This window comes from Pelodiscus sinensis, chromosome 22 (assembly GCF_052426305.1).
Source record: "Pelodiscus sinensis isolate ZL-2025 chromosome 22, ASM5242630v1, whole genome shotgun sequence".
NCBI lineage: Eukaryota > Metazoa > Chordata > Testudines > Trionychidae > Pelodiscus > Pelodiscus sinensis.
The window spans coordinates 22,083,833-22,110,899 of NC_143073.1; the positions used below are offsets into that span (position 1 = coordinate 22,083,833).

Below are 27,067 nucleotides of genomic sequence, written 5' to 3' on the forward strand. Positions count from 1 at the left end.
TAGTGTGAGCCCCGTTGCTAATAGCAACCAGCCCTACCTCCATTCATCCAAAGACTGGTGGCTCCCCCATTACTATTGGAAATCTAGATCCATCCCCATCTCAAGGCCTAGTGGCTCCCTCGTTGGTATTGGTGACCCTAACCCACTCCTATTCCCATCTCAAGCCTTAGTGTGTGCTCCGTTGCTATTGGCAACCCAGTCCTAACTCCATCCTTGGCCCAAGGCCTGGTGGGTCCCAGTTGCAGGCCCAGATTAATGTCTGTCCATCCATCCCTGCCTCCTCGCCAACAGCAGGTGTCTATAACCTCAGCTTTGTTTTAAAGCACGGATGCTACCAGACCCATGTGTGATGTAGTGGGCATTGTATTCATTCTTGTAGTCACTGTATTCACTGTGGTTGCTTTGTTGTGTTGTATGTGATTCTACAGTCCTGTGCTCTTCTGTAGTAACTGTGTGTGCGTGCCTCAGTTTCCCTGGGCACTGCAACATTACCTGGTTGAGGAGGGGAATGCTGGGCATGACTCACTGCGGACTTATGTTCGGTCTCTCACATCCTGAGGACTAGGTGACAGCGGATAACACCTTGTCTGATTCTGAACAAAGTAGGGGATGGGGCTGCCGACAGGTCTGGGACCAGTTGCTGGGTGAGTGAGTTAGTTTTTCGACTGGCTCAGGCAGAAGGGAGTCTAGCTGGCTTGGGGGGCGGGCAGGGGATTATACTGACTGCTCCTGGTTCCTGTAACGAGTCTGTGCTACACTGTGTCTCTGTGAACCAAGAAACCTTCTGTACTACTTGCTGACTGAGTCACATCTGGCAGCAGATGGAGGGGCAGGGCCCCGTGACTCCCCCACTCTGGGTGACACTGTGCAAATAGGAATTGATACAGCTGCCCCAGGGGGAGCGGAGGGAGGGTGTTGCAGTGAGACCCAGAGTCCTGCAACTCCCTCCCTGGGAGGGTGGTGTGAAAGTAAAAAGAATTTTACTGTAAGAGAAAGATGAATTATGCTGTAATAATTGAATACATTGAAGGAATACTGTTTGTCTCTGAACAGGAAGAAGAAAAGTATGTTAATGTTGTTTGTGGGTATGCAGATCAGAGTGCTAGCCAGGTGGCCTGATTTAATAGGAGAAGGAACATCAGGTGTTAGGGAGAAAGCAATTGAGATAACCAGGGAGATATGGACAGGAGATTGCTGTGTGCTTGATGTGGAAATGAAGATACTTGACTAGCTTCACACTAATCATGTGAAGTTTTGCCCCCCTTTTAATCCTGTTACCTTGGCTTTCTTTTTACTGTATAAATCAAGGAGTTTGAACCTTGTGGGGTGCTCACATTTTCTGGGTGCATTTAGCAGAGCGGCTTTGCTAATAAACAGAGCGGTCTGACAAATCTGTGAGTCCTGTCTGACTTTGACAATTTGGAGGTTCCACTGAGATGGCAACCGTCTTCGCTGAAGCTCTGTGATCCCTGACCGTCTTGCAGGATGACCGTGGCAGCCGGCACCTGGGCATTTGGCCCAAGCCGTCCTCTGCCAGAATGGAAAGGTGCACAACCACAGCGAAGTCTACGCCATCGAACCTGTTGGTTCCCGCTCTGTTCTGGTAGGGATCCCGGGATCTAACATCAGGACTCTGGTCAGGTAATTATTTCTATGTTTTGTCCGGACTGAGGACTGTCTTGTGTCTGTGTCTATCTGTCTTCCCTGTGGTGTGAGTGAGTCTGGGAGCCATCCCTGTCCGGGGACTGGCTGACCAAGGGGCTCCTGTCCCCACAGTCTGTGTGACTGGAATCTGCACAATCGCAGCCGCACTGCACCTTGGATAAAATCCTTGGAGTGAACGCAAGGGCGATTGAGGCAGTAGCCTGTGGGCTTCTTTTGTGTGTTGCACTGGGCACCGCTCTGACGAACCCGAATTTCCTCCTTGTGTGATTGGTGTATGAAGTCCTCCTGTATGGGTAACTAGACGTCTAAGCAGGGATAGTTCCCTAAAGGGACCCCGGCTCAGTTTATATATTTTAGAAAGGGTCCAGACCCCTGTAAATTTCTGGAAAAATGATCTAGATTGACTCTGGGGGGGTCCCAAAACTCAGTGGCCACTGTTAGGATCTTGGAACAAAGACCGAGTGGACGTCTTAAAAGACAAACTTGGCCTTCCCAAAACTAAATTGGCTAGAGGAGAGGTAGATTGCTTCATGCAGTGGTGGGACGAGGCAAATCTTAGATGGACTGAATCGAAGCTCGCCTCCCTTAAAAATTCTAATTACAAGTAAAAAGCTTTATTGGAAACCTCCTCTCCCACCACCAGAACGAGTGCTTCCCTTTACCCCGTCCTCCAAGAAGACTCAGACTGGTCCCACTTGGAGCTATAAACCCTGGACTCACACGGAGCTCCACTCAATTGTAAAAGGTTTTCCAAAGCCCCAGGAAAACCCTACTAAGTTTGCAGAGGAATTTTTGCTAGTGTGCAATGCCTATGAACCCTCTGAAGCAGACCTCCTGCAACTGTGTAAGCTACTTATAACCCCTAGCGAGCAAGAAAAAAAATGACTCCTGATAGCAAATTGGCCCACCACTGAGCATCCTTCTAATTTGCCAGACACTGGTCCTGACGCTGCTTACTGAAACAAATGTAAGAATCAAGCTAAGTGCCTGCATGAGGCCATTCCCCAAGTATGGACTCCAAAAACCAGCTGGACGGCCATACATTGCTGTAAACAGCAACAGAGAGAAAACCCAGGCAACTATCACACCCGACTGACTGATGTGTTTTTTTCTGCAACATTCTGGTATACAGTGACTGGGTGAAAATGGACAGGGCGCCCTGGCGCATGCATTTGTTAATGGCCTCCTACCTGCTATTAGCAGTATGTTAAAGCAAATAAGTGTTGGAAGGGAGGCCAAGACCATGGACAAATTGCAAGCAGTGGCAGAGCATTGCCACCGCACTCTAAAAGGGAAAGAGGAGCAGTCCTCACAAAAGTTAATGGCTCTGCAAATACAGCATTATTCAGGGCAGGGCAGACAGTACCGGGAACGGGGAGGGTACCAAGAACGGGAATGAGGTCAGAGAAGGGGTTGTGGGACTGGGTTTTTGGGATTTAGAGGTTTCAGCTCCGGTCATGTCCGTCCTGCGGGATCAAGTCATTATGTCCTGTGTTCCAGAGCCGTAACACCCCTATCCTCCCAGTTTGAAAGGCTGATGGGAAATCATGGCTGTTTGTTTAGGATCCTTGTGCCATTAACCACATTGTGGTACCCACCTTTCCTGTAGTCCCTAACCCAGCAACTATTCTGGCTTCTATCCCACTTTAGGGTTACCTAACTACTGTAAGCCTTTTACTCTTTTCTGCCATGAGCTATCTGGTTGTGCACTTGGGTTTCTTACTCAGGAGCATGGTGACAAAAATCGTCCAGTGGCTTATTTCTCTGCCACTTTGGATCTAGTTGCCCAGGGTTTACCCCCCTGCCTGCGTGCTGTGGCTGCTGCGGCACGTCTAGTCGAAATGTCTGAGTCCCTTGTCCTCCGCTCTCCTGTTTCTCTCATGGTTCCTCACTCTGTAGAAACTCTCCTGCTACAACGTAATACAGCTCACCTTTCCTCCACCTGCCTCACTAGGTACGAACTTTTACTGCTTTCGGCTTTGCATATCACCATAAAGCGCTGTTCTCAGTTGAACCCTGCCACTCTCCTTCCTCTGTCCGATGACGGCGAACCCCACGACTGCCTAGCAACTGTCTCTGCTGTCACCTTCCCGTGCCCTGACCTTTCTGATGTCCCTCTCTCTAACTCCGACCTAGTGTTATTCACTCACTCAGGACCACGCAGAGTCAATTTTGACTCCAGAAGAAGACGTAGAGGAACAGCCTGCAATACCTTACAACCTACATTTGCATAAGGGTTGCCTGAAGCAGACGATGACCACAAGGAAGGCCCAAGAAGAAGCAGTAGTGAGCCTAGCGCCTGCTGCCTAGTGGACATAAAACCGTGACTGCGGTTCCCTCAGCTGAGGTTGTCAGAACCAAAAGGGTCTTGACTCCAACATGTGCCTCTGGTGGGGCCTGTTCCTTGGCCACTGGTGACTTAAGTCTGAGGAATCCACAATGACAATGACAATTCTTTTATCCACCAGCAAGTATGGATCACTCAGACCCTTAATATCTCTCATTGCTGGGTCGGCAGCCACATCCCAGCCCACTCACAAGCTGGTTCCTGTCTTGGCAATCCCACTTAATTCCCCAGGCCTCACTGGAGGACCTCATCCATTTAACAAGACATGGAACAGTAATGACACTTGGGAAGCAGTGGGAATAAATGTATCTAAATGGATAAGTGTGGAGGAGGGAAAAGATCACTGGTGTTGGGTGTGTAATGGGACGGGGCTGAATCTGGGGAGGAGCAGTTGTCTCCAGCGTATTGTAACCAATGGTGTATGGGATTATTCAGACAAGATTGGAGAATGGCGGACTGGGTATGGGGATATGAATTTTTTTTCTCAACCTGGGATCAAACAGGGAAATCACTCTCATGCTCCCCCTACAGCCACCCTAGTGAGAACAGTACAATCTTTCAATGCCATGCAAATAACACCACTCCCCGTAAGGAGAATCACCGTGTGCCCTTCGGGGGATATTACTCCTCCTTTGTAGACACCTATATGGCAAAGGGGGTGCAACTGACCCTTCCCGGCTTTGATAGGGCATCATTGGGTCTGCGGGACAAAAGCCTATACTGCATTACCAGTTAACTGGTCAGGTATCTGTTATCCCGCCCAACTCTTCCCACAATTCCGAGTGTTAGAGTCCTTCCCACGAGAACTCCTCCGTAATTTTAGGCGAAAAAGAAGGGACTTGTCAGATGCCCAATGGTATGTGAATCACATAATCCCCTTAACTTGGGAAGAGGCTATTGGTGGTTCCTTTATCCCATTTGGGGAAGTAATACATCATGCAAAAAGGCTTCTGAGGTTACAAGCAGTAGTTGAAATCCTGGCAAATGAAACTGGTGAAAGTTTAAGGGCCCTGGCCAAAGAAACAGGAGCGATCCGACAGATGGCCCTCCAAAACCGTCAGGCATTGGATATAGTTCTGGCAGCAAAATGAGGGACCTGAGCTCTCATTGGCAAAGAATGTTGTGTATATATACCTGACAACACCAATGATGTAATAGATGGCGCTAGCCACTTGGAACAGATTGCATACCTTCCCCACGAAGAGCCAAATTCCCTGTGGAAATGGCTAAGTAACTTGTCCAATTTCTCTGGCATAGGAAACTGGTTGTTTCAGCGAGCCCTGACTATCCTATTTGGGATCTTAATGATTTTTGTATGTTTTCAGTTAATCTGTTGGATCCAAAACTGTGCAAGACATGTCACACAGCTAGCTACCCCTCACCAGAGTGCTAATCTGATGATTTTAAATATCACTGATGAACAGAGAGACAAAGAACGGTTAATGTGTGGAACCCAGTAATTGTTGGTCATAGGCGTGGCTTGACCAAAAGGAGGGATTGTGAAAGTAAAAAGAATTTTACTGTAAGAGAAAGATGAATTATGCTGTAATAATTGAATAAATTGAAGGAATACTGTTTGTCTCTGAACAGAAAGAAGAAAAGTATGTTAATGTTGTTTGTGGGTATGCAGATCAGAGTGCTAGCCAAGCGGGCCTGAGTTAATAGGAGAAGGAACATCAGGTGTTAGGGAGAAAGCAATTGAGATAACTAGGGAGATATGGACAGGAGATTGCTGTGTGCTTGATGTGGAAATGAAGATACTTGACTAGCCTCACACTAATCATGTGAAGTTTTGCCCCTCTTTTAATCCTGTTAACTTGGCTTTCTTTTTACTGTATAAATGAGTGTTTCCGAATTTTATTTGGCCATGGAACCCCTAGAGTTGCCTTTAAAAAAAAAAAGGTGCCTGCCACATTTTGTTGAGCAAAAAAAAAAAGCCCTCGCCATGGCTTTCTCTCTTTAACAGGGGGTGGGGGAGTGCTGGCTCTTCACGGAACCCTTGCTTTCTCTTTGTGGATCCCCAGGGTTCCCCGGAGCACCAATTGGGAAACACTGGCTAAATCAAGGAGTTTGAACCTTGTGGGGTGCTCACATTTTCTGGGTGCATTTAGCAGAGCGGCTTTGCTAATAAACAGAGTGGTCTGACAAATCTGTGAGTCCTGTCTGACTTTGACAGTGGGGAGGGAGGGACAGTTTGTGTTCTGGGGGTCATTCCTCCCTCCTCAACATAAGGCCTTGTGTGGTTGTTTGTGTGGAGGGAGGGAAGAGGCCAGATTCTCATCCCTTCTCCCTGGCTGCTCCCACCACAGAACTCTGGGATGTTTAATTGGTTTCCTAGCATGGGCTGGTCAGTATCCCCTCCCCATGGCACCACCCCAGAATGGAGATGGGGACCCGGAGCCTCTGGCTCCTGGCTATGGCTCTGGGGAAGCTGTGGCCAGTTGTTTCCGACTGGGATCTGGCTGGTTGCCTCTGTTGTTAGCCCTCAGGCAGGATTCCCGGCCACTGAGCTGTTGCTATTGGGCAGGGATTTGATGCGTCCCCAAGCCTGAGCTAAGGAATATGGACTCGGATTTGCTGGTTGATTTCATATCACACTTCGGAGAGATGCTGCAGACTGGGAGACCAAAGAAACTGCCCTAAACCCAGCGCAGCATCTTTCCCAGCACCCTGAGGTTTCACCTCTACATCTTCCCCTTCCAGGAGAGGGGCTGCAGGTCGTAGTCCCGGCTCTGAGCCCCCCTGCTCTTTCCCACTGGGCCGCACTTCTCTCTCAGAGCTGGGCACAGAACCCAGGAGTCCTGGCTCCGGCAAGGTGCAGCAGCCTGCTGGGGACACACCAGGCCTTATTTTGGACATGCTGGCTGACACCTTGCGCGAGGCAGGAGGAAGTGATGATTGCGTCCCTCAGTCTCTGTGTAAATTTCCAAGGAGACGGACCGGGGGTTTCCTGAGTTGCAACCGCAGACACAACATAACCAGCCAGCTGGGCTGCAGAGCGTTCACTGCCCAGCTGGCTCGCAAGAGAGCAGCTCTTCCCTGATACGTCCCAGGCTGGGCTCCTGAGTTCCAGCCCCACTGCAGGATCCCTGTGTGCTGGCTGCGGGGAGAAGGTGAGGATGGACTCTTTGGCTGCCTGGACCATGGGTCATATGGATGGCAGAGGGGCTAGAGGGCAGAACAAAGCATAGCAGTGTAGGGTTTGATCCCCAGCTTGGGAAAGGAGTATGGTCTATAAGTTGGAGTGGGGAGTCGATTCTGAGTTGTCTCACTTGTGCATGGAGGCAGGACAGGCTGGGCTCTTTTATCCTCATGTAGAGGTAAATGGTGCCTTCTGGTTTAAGCCAGGAGTCCTGGGTTCTGTTCCCAGCACCGTTGGGCACGTGTTTGCCGTTACCAATCATGCCCTGGCCTTCATGAAAAGCACAATTCTGCTTATACACAACTCAAAGACAAAGAAGCAACAAAGCAAAAGGGTTATTCATGCATCATCAGACATGGGATTCCAGCTCCACATGTGGGAAATGAGAGGAGTTCAGTGGTTAAACCGTGGGCCTGGGATTCAGGATTCTGTGATTCTAGCCCACCTCTGGGAGGGCTGTGAGGTCTAGTGGTCAGTTCAGGGAGTCAGGCGTCCTCCCCAGCAGAGCCATCCCATTTGAAAATGATTTGGGGGTCGAGCACATGACTTATGAGGAGCAGCTGAGAGATTTGGGCTTGTTTAGTCTGCAGAAGAATGAGGGGGGATTTGATAGCAGCCCTCAATGACCGTAAGAAAGATTCCATAGAGGCTGGAGAGAGGCTGTTCTCAGTAGGGCCGGATGGCAGAATGAGGAGCAATGGTCTCAAGTTGCAGTGGGAGGAGGTTTGACTTGGATATTAGGACAAACTATTTCCCTAGGAGGGCGAGAAAGCACTGGGATGGGCTCCGTAGGGACATGATGGAGTCTCGATCCATAGAGGTGTTTACATCCCAACTTGACAAAGCCCTGGCTGGGATGATTGAGTTGGGGTTGTTCCTGCTTTGGGCAGGGGGCTGGACTCGATGACTCTGGAGGTCTCTTCCCGCCCAAAGATTCTATGGTTCTAGGATGTCCCTGTTCTGACCCTCGGTTCCTTCCCTGGAGAAATAGGGGGGAAGGTGCATGACCAATGTTTGAAAAGCATTTGCCCAGCACAAAGAGCTCAGAGCTAAGCCAGGCTGGCGGAGGCAGCTTGAGCTTTTAGGATGGGTCCTGTCCCAGTTCCATGTTTTGCCGCTGGGCCCAGCAGTGACGGGCTGGGAGGGAAAGCGGGTTCCCTCTGTCGGGGGCAGTGGCAGGACGGATGGTTTGTCACTGCAGGAGGCAGGACAAGGAGGACGTGCTGGTAGGTGCGTCCACCCTACCTTGTCCTAGAGCTCATATGTCCTGGCTCCCAGCCCCCTGCTGTGACTCACTGCCTCCTCCACTGCGATTGGTAGGGGAGCCAGGGGCTGGCTGTGCCCAGTGAGCCTTATGAACTTCCCTTAAACAGGCTATTTATCAATTGATCCCCAGAGCTGAGAGGTGGGAGATGAGCTGCCTGCACCCCGGGGAAGGAGGGGACCTTCGCAGCTTGGGGTGAGGGCCCCCAGCCTGTCCGAGGTGCGGGTGCCAGGTGCCCTGGCCTTCGGAATCCAGCTAGGCTGCTCTTCACAGTCACTGGGTTGGCTCAGTGCCTGGGGAAAGGCAGGATTCTTGGGTTCTCACAGGCCTCCAGAAGGGAGGTGTGGTCTAGTGGTTACAGCATGGGGGCAGGAGACTGAGAGGACAGATAGTTGGGTTCTCTCTCCCAGCTCTGGGAGGAGGGTGGGGTCTAGTGACTTGAGTGAAGCTGAAATGTCGATTCCTGGGTGGGGTTACCTAGTTCTCATGGGAATTAACACCTCCATCCCTATTTTGACCCCCAAATCACCACTTAGAGCCAAGGAGAGAACCCAGGCATCCTGGCTCCCCCACTCCCCACCCCCACCCTCCAGCCCCTTGACTCCACTTCCTTCCACTTTTGATATTTACAAAACATTTTCTTTTAAATAAAAACCACTTCCCTGTTGTCTGAGCTTCCTGCTTGACCCTGCTCCTCCCACCACAATTACACCCTCCTGTCGCCTTCACGTACTGCTGGATAAACAGGAAACCCAGTTGAAGAAATACAGGAGCTAACTACATAAACTCCAGCCACATAGTGTCAGCTAACGCACCAGGAGCCCCAAGCTTGCTCTGGTGCAGGGTTGGGCAATAATTTTTGGTGGGGGGAGACTCCAAGATTTTGGAAAGTGGTCAGGGGCCTCACTCTTCCATGATATTAGTGGAGGTGTGCGGTGTGGAACAGAGGTTGAGTGCAGAACGAAGCTTAGGCTAAGGGATTGGGGTGTAGGAGAGGGGGAGAGTTTGGGAGAAGTAGGCGGTTGTGACCTGGTGCACTGGACTGGGGTGCAAGGGTTTGGATGTGACCTAGGACAGGGATGTAGGATGCAGGGGTTTGGGTTATGACCTTAGGCAGGATATTGGGGGCAGGATCTGGGAGGGGATATGGGTACTGGAGGGGGACAGAGGGTTTGGCTTATGTGGGGTAGAGGGGCAGGAGTGGGAGGGGCAGAGGGTTGGGAGGAGGGAGGGGCTTGTGTGCCAGGAACAGGCTCTGGCCGGCAGACGTACCTGGGTGACTCCTGGCCAGCAGCCCAGCAGGGTTCTCAGGCACCCTCCCTGCCTACCCCTCCCATACACAGGCTGCAGGGGCCACGTGCATTGGTGAATAAGAGCATGAGAGAAGGTGGAGGAGAGTGGTGCTTTGTGCTCAGCCTGTTCTTCAAACAGGCAGCTCCCGTTGGCCAGGAATTGGCCAATGGGATTGTGCTGGGGACGGGAGCAGTGCGTTTAGCACCTTTCTGGCCTCCCCAGGCTCACAGCTGAGAAAGAGAAAAGGATGCAGCAGCCCCGTTTCTGAGCGGGGTGCAGTGGCGGGGCAGGCAGGGTGTCTGATACAGAGGCAGCAGCACGGTGTGGCAGGGGACTCTTTGGGAGTGAGGCACACTGGCTGCTGGCTCCACCCCCAGGGACTCTAGAATAGTCGACTAACTGATGAGAATTCATGAGCTTACTCGACTATTCAATTAATGGACATTTAACATCCCTGGATCTGTCCTCTGTGTCCTTGTAGCTTGCAGAGTAGGTGAGGGAGAGGGAAAGGCCAAGCCATGCGGCCTCTGTCCCCTTCTTGATACCCTTAGCCCGTGTGTTTTAGGGACACTTGCCCAGACGCATCCCGATGGGCTTTGCTGGGTTAGAGGATCCATTGTGGGGGGCGGGGGACCTGTCACTGAATTGTGAATCCCTTGACTGCAACTACGCCTCCTGCTGACGACTGGTCGGCGAACGCCCCTGTAGCCGTGGGAAGGACTCACGTCAGTCTCCCTGACAACCGCACAGCAAATCATATCCCCGGTGCCCAGAAGGGATGCAGGGACAGAACGACGGGTTTGCGCCGAGCATCCCCTCCCACAGGCTCTCTGACCCGGTAGATTTTCTATGACACGTAACACAGTGAGGTGACAGTGGGGAACACAGGTGCCAGGGTGTTGCTCTGGGATATCAAGGGCCACAGAGGGATGAAGTGGTTTGGAGCAGGAGTACTGGAGCCTGGACTCCTGAGTTCCTGCAGCAGCTGACAAGCCCATTGCTTTTCTAGGAACCAAGAAAATGTGCATGGACATTTCCATCCCGCTGGTTCTCACCGTCTACATCTTCACCTTCGTGATCGGCCTCCCGTCCAACCTCCTGGCCTTCTACACCTTCCTGGTAAAGGTCCGACAGAAACCCACCCCTGTCGACATCCTTCTGCTCAACCTCACCATCTCCGACATCTTGCTCCTCATCTTCCTCCCTTTCAAGATGGTGGAGGCCGCCTCTGGCATGGAGTGGCACTTGCCCAAGTTCCTCTGCCCACTCAGCAGCTTCATCTTCTACAGCACCATCTACATCAGTTCCCTCTTCCTCATGGCCATCAGCGTTGAGCGCTACTTGAGGGTGGCCTTCCCCATCAAGTACAAGCTCCGGCACCGGCCAGCCTATGCCATCGCCGCCTCCGTGTTTTTTTGGGTTGTGGCCTGCAGCCACTGCAGCATCGTCTACATTGCCCAGTACAAAGACAACTCAAGGTCTTCATCCAATGGGAAGTTCTACTGCTATGACAATTTCACCAATATACAGGAGAAGGTCGTCCTCCCTTTCCGGCTGGAACTCTTCATCGTCCTCTTCTGCCTCCCCTTCACTATCACCGTCTTCTGCTACGTCAACTTTGTCCGCATCCTGCTGACCTTGCCCAACATCCCAGCCCAGAGGAAGCACCGTGCTGTGGGCCTGGCTGTGGCCACCTTGGTCAACTTCATAGTCTGCTTCGCCCCCTACAACCTGTCCCATGTCGTGGGCTTTGTGCAGCACAAGAGCCCCTGCTGGAGAGTTTACGCTCTTCTCTTCAGCACCCTCAATGCCTCATTAGACCCTGTCATCTTCTACTTCTCCTCCACCACTGTCCAGCGGGCCTTCATCAAATTCCTGGCCAGCCTGAGGCACAAACTCAGCGCCTTGACTTGCTGCAGGGAAGTGGACAGCAAGGGGGACATGGCCAGTGAGGACAAGGTTGAGGAATCAATGACATGATTCCCCATTTGTGACCGCCCCTCTGCTTCCCCCGCAGAGTGTTTCTTGTCCCAGCCTCTGCAGCCGGAAGTGATCCTGCCCTTGTGCTGGGATTGCATCTTCTGTCCTTCTCTGCACCTCACGAGAGGGCCGCGGGTCTTGCTGAGACACCAGGATGTGGTGGGGCTTGGAGCTGGTACCTAACTGCCACAGGGCTTAGGCCTACGTGAGCCGCAGGGTCACTGGCCAGGAGTTTGACCAAGGTGAAGTTGGGGTCGCCATGGTGTCAAGGCCCTTCCTTTGCTGCTGCCAAGCCAGCACACATACCTGATTTCTAACAGCTTGACTGGGCTGGGCCCACACTCAAGTTTAAGCTACAGGGAACCCCTCCTTGTTGGCCTTTGTGGAAATGTAGTTCCCACCTCAGTGGGATTGGAACACAAGAGCCTTCGGCCCAGAACACTTCCACCTGAGCTGGGAGCAGTGCTGGCAGCAGTAGTAAGGCTGCTATCTGTCACGTGGACGGGAAGGATTTGGACTGTGGACCTTCCCCATACTGCACTGTACACAAGCAGAATTGCTGGCACCACTTGGTGGCAGTGGTGAGCAGGCTGTTACTGAGCAGGCTCTGAATGCAGAAGGTCAGCGCCACAGCGAAGGACTTGTGGGACCTAAGAGCAGTGTGCCCAGCGGCAGTAGGGCTGTTTCCCTTCAGGAGGGTGGGGATGGACATTTCGCAGCCTCACCAACAGACACTGGTCTCTGTGGGTCTGTTCCAGGTCTGGCTGTAGAATGGGGATATCCTGCATCTCCTCCCTTTGCTGGTGGGTCTGGTGCCACCTCGGGGCCGTGGCTTTAGCAACCCCTTAAAATACATTATTTGGTGTCCAAGATTATTTTTATATTATTCTTCAGGGCTGGAGTGAGATCTGGTGGATTAGAGTTTGGGGGGCAGGGAGCCGGGAACCCTACTTTGTATCCCCAGCTCTGGGAGGGGAGAGTGTTGCTGATGCCGGGAGCCAGCACGTCTGGGTTCTATCCATGGGAGGTGAGCAGTAGTGTCTCTGTGGGTTTGGCATTAACCAGGGGCAGGGCCTGGCGAAGCCAGGGCATCTGCCAAGGGTATGTGGAGGCACCACCTGGTTGTGGGCCATGAGATGCTGCCAGGGTCCTAACCTTCTTCCCCAGCTGGGGAGCTTCCTCAGAGCAGAAGCCCACCCCGCTAGGGCAGCCCACACTCTGCCTGTGAGAACAAGGAGCCCTGTGGCCTGTGAACACAAGCACATTCATCAGGGCAATGGTCCCCAACCTTTCCGTGGCCAATAGCACATGCATGTTGTCAGAGGAGTGTGGCAGGAGCCAACAATTTGTCAAGGCTTATTTTGTATTTGTACATTAAATAATACAAAAAACATCATATTTAATATTACATAATATATGAATCCATAAGCTAAAAAGGTAATTTTACATGTAAAAGGTATTCACTAAATTATTCTGCAATTACTCTTTCACCTTACCACGTGAATTTGCTCTTTTTTATCTACCTGTAAGAAAAATTAAGGAGTTTTTACAAAATAAATATCATAAACAGTTTTCATCTTATTTCTTTTAAAAAAGCAAAACATTGTTGAACTGCTAGTCCAAATATATTTATTATTTTTACTTTAACATAGCTAGCTAGCTATGGTTCATTAAACATATTCTTTGTATTGTTACTTGTATCTGGATTTCAATAAACAAACAAACAAATATGGAAAAAAGTTAAACACAAGTTAATGATACACGCTCACCAGCACTGAATGGAAAACAGATATCATTCATTTATGTGGTTTTTCTAATCGTGGGATTTTTGGCACTGCATTTCTTCGGCCAATTTTTCGTAGTTGGGAGAGTAGTTCCCGTGCTGTGCCCCCCTCCACCAGCCCTTCTCTCCCCCCTGTGCCCACTCCTCCAGTAGCCCCACTCTGATCGTGTGAGCTACCCCTCCTCATCCCCTCTCCTAACACCTCCCTCTACACACCTGCCCTGCCTCTCTCCTCTGGTGCTGGTCCCTCCCCTGCAGGTGTCTGCCCTTCTGCTTCACCCCCAGAATCCCCTGGCATCTGCATCTTCCCTTAGCCCTGCAACCTTCTGATGCCTTCCCCTTCCCTCACTGCCTCTGCCCCCTTTGCCCTCTTTTTCCCTAATGCCCACCCCCTCACCACCCTCTGCCCCCCATTCCCCTCCTGCCCCTCTGTGCCCTCACACATGAGTTGCTTCATCCCTGCCATCTTCATGCCCACCCCTTCTTTCAAACTTTCTCCCAGCACCTCCCCCCTCTAGTCCCCAATGCCCTTCCCCTCTCCTCTCCCAGCATCACCGTGTCCTCCCTCCCACTGACACCTCCCCTCCTGCCCTTTTCCTCATTGTCTCCACTTGCTCCCTCCCCCGGCATTTATCTCTCCTCCACCCTATCCCTTGGCGCCTTCCCCTTCTTCTCCTGACCTGCCCTCCTCTCATCAGCACAAGCCCCTTCCTCTCCCACCCTTTCCCCCTATTCTTCCCCTCCCCTCCTCTACCTTCTGCCTTTCAGTTTGCAGGGCTGGAATCTGCTGCGGTCAGGCCCCGGAAGTCCCCACAGCCCGGGCTACAGACCATGCACTGGACCTGGAGCTGGGCCACTCGGCGTTCACAGCCCTGGCCCATCACAACACGACTGCCCCTCCAGGCGCGCTCACCGCTACACCCCGCTCGGCACATCTCCTTCCTCCTCCTTCTCTGATCCGCAGCTGGCCGTTTTAAAAAATGGTGCCGCAACACCACCCCAATGTGGCACCACCCCCTCCAGCGCGCCACGCATGACCCCACCCCTGGCACAGCCCCGGTTGATGGTGCATGCTCACGCCTCTCGTGGTTGTGCCCGCTTTCCCTTCCCCCAGCCCGGTACCTTCCCCGGCGGGGATCAGCTTGCCGGCCTCCTCGTTGGAGTCCCTTGGCCTAGTGGGGTCTTCTGACAGAGCTGTAAGTACTGGCAGTGCCCCTACTGGCTCCGGTGCAGGAGTGCGGAGCCTGGTGGCTCCATCGCACCGGGCCAGTCCGCCCCTGCGTCAGAGTGTGCCTAATGCAGACTAGGTGGGGGCACATAAATGCCCCGGTGGGCACCATGCTGGGGACCAAGGCATTAGGGTATTGGGGTGTCAGCTGTCGTGAGCTCCACCTCATGCAAGCTTGTGCCCTAATGTCCTAAGATACTTGTTCAGAACCACCAGCGACTCCTCTGAAATCCAACTGTGAACCAAACATCTTGCCCTGCCCTTCCCCACCCCTTCCCCATGGTCTCACCCTGTGCTGTCCCTTCTCCCAGTCCCTGCCCCCGCTCACTACATCTCCTCTCACTCTGTCACTCTCACTCTCTCCCCATCACTCACTCGCTCATTTTCAGTGGGCTGGGGTGGGCAGTTGGATGCTAAAGGGAGTGAAGGCTCTGGCAGGGGGTACAGGATTTGTGGTGGGTCCAGGGAGCAGGGGGCTGGGTACAGCAGGTGGTTCTGGACTGGGGCCGAGGGGTTCGGTGTGTAGGAGGGACTCAGGATTGGGGCAGGGGTTAGGGTGCAGGTGGGTTGCCTGCTCCAAGAGAGTTTGGGTGGGGGAGGGGAAGCCCGGGCAAAGGTGCCAACCAGAGCCAGCAGGGTTCCTGTTCGACCGGGCGCTCCGGTCAAATCCCAGATACCTGGCGACCCTCCCACCCACCTGCAGCCCCCTGATCACATCTGCAGCCCTGTCTCCTGGCTCAGGCACCATGGCCTGTCCAGCTCCTGGGGAGATGGGTGTGTGCAGGTTGGCTCTGCTCTGAATGGGGCTGAGACCCAGCAAAGCTCAGTGCACAGCGAGCTCCCCACTGCAGCTGTAGGAGGTAAATAAACTAACAGAATGAGGTGCAGACACGCACAGTGAGGGTCCCTTCCCGACATTGCGACACAAACAGGCCCCCAGCCCCTCACCCATGGGTAGCAGGGAGGGGAGCCGGGGGGGAGGGAGGAGAGGGAGGATCTCAGGGGTGTTGTGATATCAAGGGTCTGCAAGAGGACAGTGAGGGAGAGAGTCCAGGGCTGGGCTACCAGCGGGACAGTCCAGTGATTCCCAAACTTTTCGACATCACGTTGAGAAACCCTCAAGCCGCAACCCCCCTCTGCCTCCCACCCCAGCAGCAAAACTTGTTGAGCAAAAAAAAAAGGAACTGACCAGGGAGTTGACAAGGGGGGGCTGGGTCATCTTGCAGCCCCCCTGGAATTTCTTCATGTCCTTCCCAGTTTGGGACCCCATGGTCTAGGCAGCCCTGCTAGGCGGGAATGCCAGGATCCCTGTTCAACTAGCTGTGCTGGTCAAGAACTGGACACCTGTGTGTGTGTGTGCGTGTGTGTGTGCGTGTGTGTGTACACACATGTGTAGGGATTGGTGGGGCCAGTGGATTTAGGAGGGGAAAGAGGTATGGGATGATTGGGAGGCAGGTGTGTCTGTTTATACACATAGGCTATGTCTACACTCGCGGCTTCTTGCGCGAGTAACATGCAAATGAAGCTAAGCGTGGAATATCGCTGAGCCTCATTTGCATACTTAATGAGCCCCATTTTTTTCAGAAGAGGCTCTTGCGCAAGAAGGAGCATCTACACTGCCCCTTCTTGTGAAAGAAAAACTCTCTTGCACAATGCCGCTACATCTATTACTTTTCAGGAAGAACGACATTGCGCAAGAGGGTTTTTCTTGCACAAGAAGGGGCCGTGTAGATGCTCCTTCTTGCGCAAGAGCCTCTTCTGAAAAAAATGGGGGCTCATTAGGTATGCAAATGAGGCTTGGCAATATTCCACGCTTAGCCTCATTTGCATATTACTTGCTCAAGAAGCCATGAATGTAGACGTAGCCATACAGTACAGGGCTCATCCTCTCCAGCAGGGAGCACAGATGCGCACACACACATACACACATTTCTTCCAGCAGGACACACACACACACACACACACACACACACACACACACACACACACAGAGTTCTACCAGTAGGGGGCATAGACTCACACACACACACACACACACACACTCATTCTTCCAGCAGGGAGCATACACACACACACACACTTCTTCCATCAGGGGGCATAGCCACACACACTCATTTCCTCCAGCAGGGGGCATACACACACACATACACAACCCTGCCTAAATGCTCATCACGTTAACACACACTTCGGACATTCAACATCACAACAGTGTGTGCACTCATTGCTAACCCCAGAGAGGCACTGGGGGCACTGGCTGGAGTGGGGGTTCTCCCTTAGCAGTCAGGCCTGACCCCAGACAGCACTAGGGGGTGCTGGAACCCCTCAATCTCGACCCACAGCGCACTCCTAGCTCAGCCCTGGGCTTCCCCACAGCCCTGGTGATGCTGACTGTACTTAGAGTGTGTGGTTATAGGGGGCTGTGGGGTGGATACACCTCCATGGCAGCATCCCATGGCCTAGGATCAGTTGATTCTTCCAGCTGCCCATGTGAGCTCCCCTGGCTGCCCCTGGCCCTGCTCAGTTATCCATTAACCCCGGTGAATACCAGCCCCTGGGGGTTGCTGTTTGCACACCTGCAGTGCCAGAGTCACACTCTGCAGTTAATTAAAAGTCACCAGCCAGGAAACGTGTGTGTCCTGCCTGCTAGAGGAACCCAGGAGCAGTGGGTCCCAGCATCCCTGACTCTAGGAGCAGTGGGTCCCAGCATCCCTGACTCTATCCCACTAGACCCCACTTCAGTCCTAAAGAATAATACAAAAATAATCACGAATGCATAATAAAAAAGTTATTTTTGTGAGGTGTATCTAATGCCAGAGCCCCTAGGGGGCACCGGACCCACCAGTGAAGGGAGGAGGTGCAGGCCGTTGTGTGAGGCAAATAGCTTCACATCCAGACCTGGATCAGACCCGCTAAATGCCCAGTCCCCACCCACCTGGGAGGATACCAGCCCTACTACTGCTGCAAAGGGCATGCCGACTTTGGATCCCACACGCCCTTCCCAGTGGTGCTAGGAGTCCTGCCTTCAAATCCGGCCCAGTAGCAGCCTTCCCACCACTGCCACCCAGCAGCATTGGCCCTTCAGTGGAGTGTTGCCGGCTGGGAGAAGATGGCAGGGCGGGGCACAGTAGAGCAGAGTAGGCTGCTGGTTTTCTCTGGCTCCCACTGCCATGGTGAGTGCTAGGGGTGAAATGACCCTGGTTGCTGCCCCATGCAAGACCCCCAGGTAACCGCCATACTGTCCTGGTCCTCTCCATCGGATGGTGGTGGCAGTCACTGCAAGGGCCCCTAAAGCACAGGTTCTGGGGTAGCTGCCCCAAACCCTCCAATGGACTCTGCTTGGGTTCTATCCCTGGCCTTGAGGGGACGATTTTGTGGCTAAAATAGGGAATAAGGAGTCAATGCACATATAACCCTTCTGCCAGATAGAGCCAACAGCAGCCAGGGCCGGGTTCAATATCTAGGGGTTCCTCTCCACCCACCCAACACGGACTGACCCAAATTCCCACCCAGTAACCTGGGAAATTCACAAGCCACCCTGGATTCCTGAGAGAGGCAATGCTTCTTCAGAGTCTGAGCATAGAGAACACACTTTTAAGAAAAGGGAGGGAAGTAACATGGCATTAATTTGGGAGAATCCACCGACTGGGTTCATAACACACACAGAGTCCCAGCCCAAGTAGGTAGGGCAATGTCCTTTTCTTCTCAGGTCCTTATGTCCAGCAGTGGAAATGTCCCTTCACATGCCCAGCCCTTCTCTGCACCCCACTCCCAGCCACTGCCCTGGGCCAGGGCAGACCCAGAGTTCAAAGGTGCAGCCATTGAGATCACCTCCCAGCCTGAGCGGGGGGCAGATAAAGAGGCATCTCACTCCGCTGGTCACTCGCCACCTGTTCCCTCACTACTCTCTGACGCTGCCCTGCTGGCCGCTCATCGCATCTCTCTGGCACCGCCCTGCTGGCCGCTCATTGCATCTCTCTGGCACCGCCCTGCTGGCCGCTCATCGCATCTCTCTGGCACCGCCCTGCTGGCCGCTCATTGCATCTCTCTGGCGCCGCCCTGCTGGCCGCTCATTGCATCTCTCTGGCACCGCCCTGCTGGCCGCTCATTGCATCTCTCTGGCGCTGTCCTGCTGGCCGCTCATTGCATCTCTCTGGCGCCGCCCTGCTGGCCGCTCATTGCATCTCTCTGTTGCTGTCCTGCTGGCTGCTCATCACATCTCTCTGGTGCCGCCCTGCTGGCTGCTCATCACATCTCTCTGGGGCCGCCCTGCTGGCCACTCATCACATCTCTCTGGCGCCGCCCTGCTGGCTGCTCATCACATCTCTCTGGCGCCGCCCTGCTGGCAGCTCATCACATCTCTCTGGGGCCACCCTGCTGGCCACTCATCACATCTCTCTGGCGCTGTCCTGCTGGCAGCTCATCACATCTCTCTGGGGCCGCCCTGCTGGCTACTCATCACATCTCTCTGGCGCCGCCCTGCTGGCCGCTCATCACATCTCTCTGGCGCCGCCCTGCTGGCCGCTCATCACATCTCTCTGTTGCCGCCCTGCTGGCCGCTCATCACATCTCTCTGGCACCACCCTGCTGGCTGCTCATCACATCTCTCTGGCGCCGCCCTGCTGGCCGCTCATCACATCTCTCTGGCGCCGCCCTGCTGGCCGCTCATCACATCTCTCTGGCGCCGCCCTGCTGGCCACTCATTGCATCTCTCTGGCACCACCCTGCTGGCTGCTCATCACATCTCTCTGGCGCCGCCCTGCTGGCAGCTCATGTTGCTGCTCCTCTGCTGCTCTGCTGGCTGTCACCATCCACTGCAGTCCACCTTTTGGCTGTGACCTCTGCCCATCAGTCTCCAGTGGCTACAACTCTCAGCAGGCAGGGTAGAAAAAACACAGCTCCACCACAATCGCCATGAGAAAGAAGGTCCTGATGAAGCCTGTTTAGCTCTATTCTTTGACAGCCCCATGTGTGTGTGTGTGTGTGTGTGTGTGTGTGTGTGTGTGTGTGTGTGTGTGTAACTAAATTCAGGACTATGTAGCACTTTAAAGACTAACGAGATGGTTTATTAGATGATGAGCTTTCGTGGGCCAGACCCACTTCCTCAGATCCTCAGTGTGTGTAACTGTGAGCCTTTCACTTTGGCACAGATGTAGCACAGCCCTCCTTTCCTGTATTATTACAAAAATTGCAAACATTGGTAATCATGTTTCCCTCTCCCTGCATTTAATACAAACATAGCTAGGGCTGGCTCACAAATTAAGTTGATTACAAAGAGCAACACAGCGCTCATCCTCTGAGTATCTAGCAAATCTAAGCAAAGCAGGAGCAAATTGTATTTGCATAGACACACCCAGGGTCTCTCCCCCTTCCAGCCAGCCGGGAGGGGACGTTTTCCCTCAGATCCTGCTTGCACACAGAAGAACTAGGTAACTCAAGGCTTGTGGGGGTGGAGGGTGGGGGTGGAAGAGGGAAACTGCCCTGGGGTTTGGTGATTGAAAAAATGCCCAGGGCTTCTGCTGCTACTATGGCAGTGACGGAACCCTGGTCCTTTAAATCACTGCCGGAGTTCTGGGGTGGTGCACTCTGCGCTGGCTGCAGGTGGGGGGCACGGTGTGGCATGGTACGAGCAGCATGGAGGGCTGGCTACCCAGGCCCACCCCTTCTGCTTGAGGCTTCACCCATTCCAGGAGTGTGGAACTGACCCCCCAGCTTGCCATGGGGCCCAGCAATTCTGTCACCCCCACCGGGTAACCCCGGGATTTTCAGCCCACTGGACTCCACTCCATTCCCAGAGCTCGGGAGAGACCCAGAACCCCTGCCCCCTCCCCACTAAAACCCATTCCCTTCCCAGAGTTATAAAGAGAACCCAGGATACCTGGCTCCCCATCTAGTGCATGAGCCATCCCAGTGACTCTGAAGAGCAGCCGCCAGGTTTCCCAGAGCCAGAGCATCCCAGTGGGGGACAATCACCCACTCTCCCCTGCAGATGTAACCAGCAGCCAGAGGCGAGGGATCCCCAGGTCTGTTCTGGGGCGGTGTTGCAGGAGAGGGGACACTGGTATTGATGGACCAGTGCTGGGAAACCAAGGAGATATTCCAGGGCTTTGCGAGCTACCCCAAAGCATTCTGGTGGGGTGGGGGGAAATGAAGGGATGGGAATCCAGCCTCCATGCCCTTGGTCTTGTTTTGGGGTGTAAGGAATGAACCCCCAGAATGCAGACAGCCCCCTCCTTCCCCAGTCTCTAGCAGGACTCTGGGTTTTGTGACGACTCCCGCTTCCCTCCCTGGTAGGTGCATCAAATCCTATTTGCATAGGCCCGATCGTGTCAGTGCTGTGTAACAAAGCCGAGGTGCCGGGAACTTGCCATTGAAGTGTGGGCAGGGACAGACGGACGGACATTAATCCGGGCTGCCAGGGGCTGGCTCACCCCTCCTTCCAGAGGGGAGGTGGGTTTCTGGCCAGGGTGTGTATCACTACAGGGTACGGGCGTGGCATCTATGGACTCCCCCTACGCTCTTTGCCCATGCTGGCCCTTAGCCCAGCAGTCCTGCTCTCCCACTAGGCCCCACTTGCAGCAGAACTCCAGAATCTGGCCTCTCATCTCTCAGTCTTACACCGTGACATGGCGGGGGATGGGACGCCCCCCGCCCCCAGTGGCCGGCTGCTGGCTGGGCATTGGAGGCAAGGCAGCCCCATACATGAGAAGCACAAACTCTCTGTGCCTCTCAGCGCGAAGGGGACAGAGCCAGGCCCCTCACCCTGGACTCTGCTCAGGTGTAGCCTGAAGAGACAATGCCTCTGCAGCCTCTGGTAACATCCCAGGGGCCACTGGCTGGGATCTGGCCCATTGCCTCTCTCTTCGGTCCTCAGGCAGGATTCCCGGACACTCACTGTGGTCACTGGGCTCTGGGCAGGGATGTGATGCACCCCCAAGGCCGAGCTAAGGAATACGGACTCGGATTTGCTGGTTGATTTAATATCGCACTTTGGAGAAATGCTGCAGCCTGGGAGACCAAAGAAACTGCCCTAAACCCAGCGCAGCGTCTGTCCCAGCACCTTAGCCACCTGAACAGGGGCTCCAGGCAGGCAGTGGTCCCTGTAAGCCGGGCGCTTGTGCGGCCATTCAGGAGAGATGCTGATGCCACCTGGCTGAGGAGCAGAGCCCAAAGCTGGGTTTGTGTTCCTACCACTGGTGCACATCTGCACCTGCCTTGGTGGGAACTGGCTCCAGGTCCTAACCACTAGGACCCCCATCCTCTGCCTGACATAGGGATAGAAACTAGGACTCTGGGCTCTTAGCTTCCCTGCTCTAACCACTAGACCTCACTCCTCCCCCACAGCTGGGGACACAACACAGAGTCCCCCGCAGCAGTAACCAGGAGTGTGGGTGTGGGACACCATATGTCATGAGGACGTGCCGGCTGTCACCATGCCTGAGTCAAGAGGAAGTGCAGATTGTATCTCTCAGCCATTCTGCGTGGATCTGCGAGGAGAGAAGCTGGGGTGCAGCCCCTGCTATCGCTTTACCAGCCAGCTCAACCCTGACACATCTCCTGGGGCTCCCACCTGGACTCCTGGGTTCCAGCCCCTCTGCAGGTTCCCAGTGCACTGGCTGCTGGGAAGGAGGTGAGGATGGGCTCGAGCTGCCTGGACCATGGCTAGAACCCAGGAATGGCCATGCAGCTGCTTGTGGTCTAAGCCCAGCTCTGGGAGGAGAGTGGGGACTAATGGTTAGAGCAGGGCTGGGAGCCAGGAGTCCTGGGTTCTAGCACTGGCATGAGATGGGAATGGGGTTAGAGCAGGACTGGAGACAAACAGGACTGCAGGGTCCTCCTGTGCTGTGGAGGGCAATGGCCTCTACCAGTTAAAGCTGGGGGCTAGGACACCTGAGTTCTGTTCCCAAGCCTGGCCAGGGTGGGTTTGCCTTGCCCTGCCCTGCCCAGGCCTTAACTATAAGGGCCATTGCCGGCTCATTCTAGCCCCACCCATTCTAGCCCCACCTGGTAGGCAGTGGGGCCTAGTGCTTAGAGCAGGGAGCGAGGACTCTGTGGTTTTCTAATGGTTAGAGCAGGGGGCTGAGAGGAGCCAGGACTCCTGGGTTCTTTCCCCGGCATGGCCATCTCCTTTCCCTGCTCTGACCCTCTGTTCTTCCACCAGTGAAAGGGGAGTGCTGGAAGGTCTGTGACACACGTTTGTGAAGCGCTTCCCAGCACCGAGCAATCAGAGCTGAGCCAGGCTGGCTGGGGCCCCGGGGGGTGGAAATGTGTCTAGCTCAGCTGAGTGAGTTTGTGTGGGGGGGGGAGCCCCAAGACAGGAGAGCCAGGGGAGAGCCAGGGGAGCCAGTGGTCTGTATACAGGGGGGCACCAGCACTGGGATGGGGAGAAACCAGGCACAATGTGGGGTGGGGTCATTAAGTCCCCCACAGAATGGATCCCCCTGTTAGAGAGAGACTGGAGGGGCCATTCCTCCCCCCTTGGGGCACCTCCATTGCCAGGGGTTCTGAGGGCCCAGCTAGTGAGTCTGATCCTGTCCCGGTTCCATGTCCTGCCGCCGGGCCCAGCCGTGACGGGCTGGGAGGGAAAGCGGGTTCCCTCCGTCGGGGGCAGCGGCGGGACGGATGGTTTGTCAGTGCAGGAGGCAGGACAAGGAGAGAGGTGCTGGCGTCTACCCCACCCTGTCCTAGAGCCCAGGGATCCTGGTTCCCAGCCCCCTGATCTGACCCACCAGCCCCCCTGCCCCAGATTGGTAGGGGAGCCACGGGCTGGCTGTGCCCAGTGAGCCTTATGAACTTCTCCTTAAAGAGGCTTCTCTGCACCCCGGAGAAGGAAGGGCCCATTGCAGCTTGGGGAGAGGGCCCCCCAGCCTGTCCAGGGTACGGATGTTGGGCGCCCTGGCCCTGGGAATCCTGGCAGGCTGCTCTTCACAGGCTCAGTGCCTGGGGGAGGCAGGACTCCTGGCTTCTCCCAGGTTCCTGGTGTGATGTGGTGCGGTCACAGAATTCCCCTTGGGGCTGCTTCCCAGGGTGCTGGCCAAGCCACTGACACTCGGCTCTTTGCTTTCTGCGGCTTCTCACCACCCTGGGTCAGCTCCCCTGGTCTCCCCCAGCCACGGCACGGAGCTGAGATCACCCCCTCCCCGCAGAGCAGGATGTGAAATATCGGTTCATTGAATAGTCGGGTAACCTCATGAATTCTTATTGGTTATTCTAGGGTCCCTGGGGGTGGGGCCAGCAGCCAGTGCACTCCGGCCCCACTGCAGGGTGCCCCCTGTCACTCCACACTGCTGCCTCTGTATCAGCGGCGTGGGGTGCCAGGCAGGAGCTGGTCCGCGAGGGAAGCCAGTTTAAAAACCAGCTCCCCTTGCAGACCGGCTGCCTGGTGCCCCATGTGGCTGCCTCTGACACAAGGGTGGCAGCAGCCCCTGCCCATGGTGGGGGTCTGAGCTCCTAGACCCCGCATGAGCTGGAACTATGCTGGGCTGCCTACCTGCCTACCTTCTAATAACATTTTAAATGCAGAGGGGGAGTAGGTCCCAGACCCGGCACAAGCCAGGACTGAGACAGGTGACTGGCCAGCCTGCTAAAAACATTACTGGTGTGTGTGTGGGGAGAGGCATGCAGTCTATAGCATTCACCTATAAGCTTTTGCTTATCGGTTAATTAGTTAATCGACTACACTATTACATCGCTAGCACGGACACCGAATCCCTTCAGGTCCTAGGAAAATGCAGTTTGGGTCCCAGCTTCCTGGGATACCAGTCCCCAGATGGGACCAGAACCCCAAAGAATTATTTAGGTAAGCCCCGATTAATGATAAAAGGGGGATGCACTCACAGGTATTTATACTGGGCTTGATAGTAAATCCTATTGCTTGTTCTTAATAGCATCACATTTATTTAAGTCGTCATAAGTGAGAACAGGTAGAGCAAAGTAGATGACAAATTTAAAAGAACAAAAACCGCAAAGCTGACACATATCACAAACTTACATCAAATTCACCCTAAAACGGTTCTTACTCCAGTTAAGCCTCCAAGCCAGGGAAAATCTTTCTCCCTGGAGCCCCTGGTTCATTCTCTTGGGAGTGACGTGGCAGCCAAAGACCAAGAACTGAAAAACTTTGTAGCTAAAATAGCCCCCCTTTCAGGCGGGAATTCTCAGTTTTACAGTCTCCCCTTCCATGGAAAATTACCTGCTCAGCCCCTACCAGTTAGGGAGGTCACATGACTTCCTAAGACCTACTGCTGCTAAGAGTTAAAGGACAGAAGGGGTTGTCACAGGTTATTGAGGGAAACGCCCTTGATGGTTTTCATTTTCATGTATAAAACCATCAACCATTCCCTACCCCGTAGCTCTGCCTCTACCTACAGATATACAGACCCAGCAGATTGAAACATTGAGATTGGTAGGTTACATGAGAAAATTTGTCCTTCCATTTCACAGAGCATGGGGAAGGTGCCCTGTCACGCCAGGAGGGGAGTGGGGTCTAGTGGTTAATGCGGGAGGGAGGTGTTGAAGGGCCGGATTCCTGGGTTCTATTGCCAGGTCTGGGAGGGGAGTGTGGGCTAGCAGCTAGAGCAGTCAGAGGGAGGAAACCAGGACTCCTGTGTTCTCTCTCCAGCTGAGGGAGGGGGGTGGGGTCTAGCAGCTCAAGTCGAGTTGAAATATCGATTCCTGGGTCGCGTTACCTAGTTCTCCTGGGCACTGACTCCTCAGTCCCTATTTTAACCCCAAATCACCCCTCGGAACCAGGGAGGGAACCCAGGTGTCCTCTAACCACTTAACCCCACTTCCTTCCAGCTTGGATGATATTTATGAAAATTTCCTTTTGAATAGAAACCACTTCCCTGTTGTTGGAGCTGCACACTGACCCCTCTTCCCATAGCTGCAGCCACAACCGATCTCTGGGTGTTTGCTCACATGATCTCCCCCATCTCTCTGCCACTGGGGCTCCTACACCCAGCTGCTGGCTAAGCAGGAAACCAAACTGCCTAAACTACCTACACTCCAGCCATGTGTGTAGTGTCAGCAAACGCCGCAGGCTGTGGCTGTGGCTAAGGAAGGCTGGGAGCCAGGGCTCCTGGGTTCTATCCACATGGGTATGAGGAGAGTGGAGTCTATGGGTTAGAGCAGGGGGGCTGGGTGTGAGTTCTCCTGCTACTCTGCCAGCTATAGCATGGAAGTGGATTAGGATAGCAGGTAGGGATGTAACATCCCATTTCATTGGTTAACAGATTAAAGGGCAGGTGTGTGTGTGTGTGGGAGAAGGGGAGCACCGCATCCATTCACATCCCTAGTTAGGGGGCTAGACCGGGACTCCTGGGTTCTATGCACAGGACTAGCAGGGTGTGACAGGGTCTCCAGGATGTACCTGAAACTCAGATACCACTGAGACCTCTCTCCCACTTGTCCGAACTCCCAATCGCCTTGTGATTCTGTGACAAGGTACAGCTGCTGGCAGGTCCTGCAGGGAGAGACACAGCCGGCCGTTACAGGAATGCTGCTCTCAGCCACTCATGAGCCAACATCAGAGAAAGGCTCCAGATAGTTTCCTCAGCTCTCCAGCCCAGGACCCTGAGCTGTACCATCCTGACCAGTGTAAGCCCCTCCCTCAATGTGGAGAAGACATGCACCAGCCTTGTGTTAACTGAGCTCAGGTTTCCAGGCACGGGGTAAAGTATAACACAGTGGCTGTGTCTACACTGGCATCCCTTTCTGGAAAAGGGATGCTAATGAGACGAGTCGCAATTGCAAATCCTCGGGGGATTTAAATATCCCCCGCGACATTTGCATTTACATGGCTGCCGCTTTTTTCCGGCTAGGGGATAAGCCGGAGAAAAGAGCCAGTCTAGACATGATTCTCTGGAAAATAAGCCCTTTTCCAGAGGATCTCTTATTCCTGCTTGAAAGTAGGATTCCATATGTAACTTGAAAGTAGGAATAAGAGATCCTCCAGAAAAGGGCTTATTTTCCGGAGAATCACGTCTAGACTGGCGCTTTTCTCCGGCTTATCCCCAAGCCGGAAAAGAGCGGCAGCCATGTAAATGCAAATGCCACGGGGGATATTTAAATCCCCTGCGGAATTTGCAATTCCGAAGTCTACATTAGCATCCCTTTTCCGGAAAGGTGTGCCAATGTAGACACAGCCAGATTGATTAACTCCCGGCAGACAGTGTGTCCGTGATCTTAAGTGATCGGCATAAAAATCCGAGACAATTACCAAAGAGGATGTGCACACTTTAAATCTTCAGCCTCGAAGACACCAGGCCATATTTAGATCTAGCAGCATTCTCCCCCCTCTGGGTGTTACAGGTCACAGCAAACAGGTTTCTCCCTTGCGTCCTCTGTTGAAGTTCTCTCCTCAGCAT

General features: G+C 53.8%; 1 protein-coding gene across 1 annotated transcript; it reads left to right on the forward strand.

The window, feature by feature from the left end:
* The first annotated feature begins 7,007 nt into the window (after nt 1-7,007).
* On the forward strand, nt 7,008-13,255 carry LOC102456027 (free fatty acid receptor 2-like). Its single transcript, XM_025182145.3, has 2 exons — nt 7,008-7,125; nt 10,721-13,255. Exon 2 carries the CDS (start codon nt 10,732-10,734, stop codon nt 11,689-11,691), a length of 960 nt encoding a protein of 319 aa, XP_025037930.3. The 5' UTR covers nt 7,008-7,125; nt 10,721-10,731; the 3' UTR covers nt 11,692-13,255.
* Nucleotides 13,256-27,067: the final 13,812 nt, after the last annotated feature.

Bases quoted from the DNA above. Each gene is read 5' to 3' on its own strand.
- LOC102456027 (XM_025182145.3), top strand. From the start codon at position 10,732: ATGTGCATGGACATTTCCATCCCGCTGGTTCTCACCGTCTACATCTTC.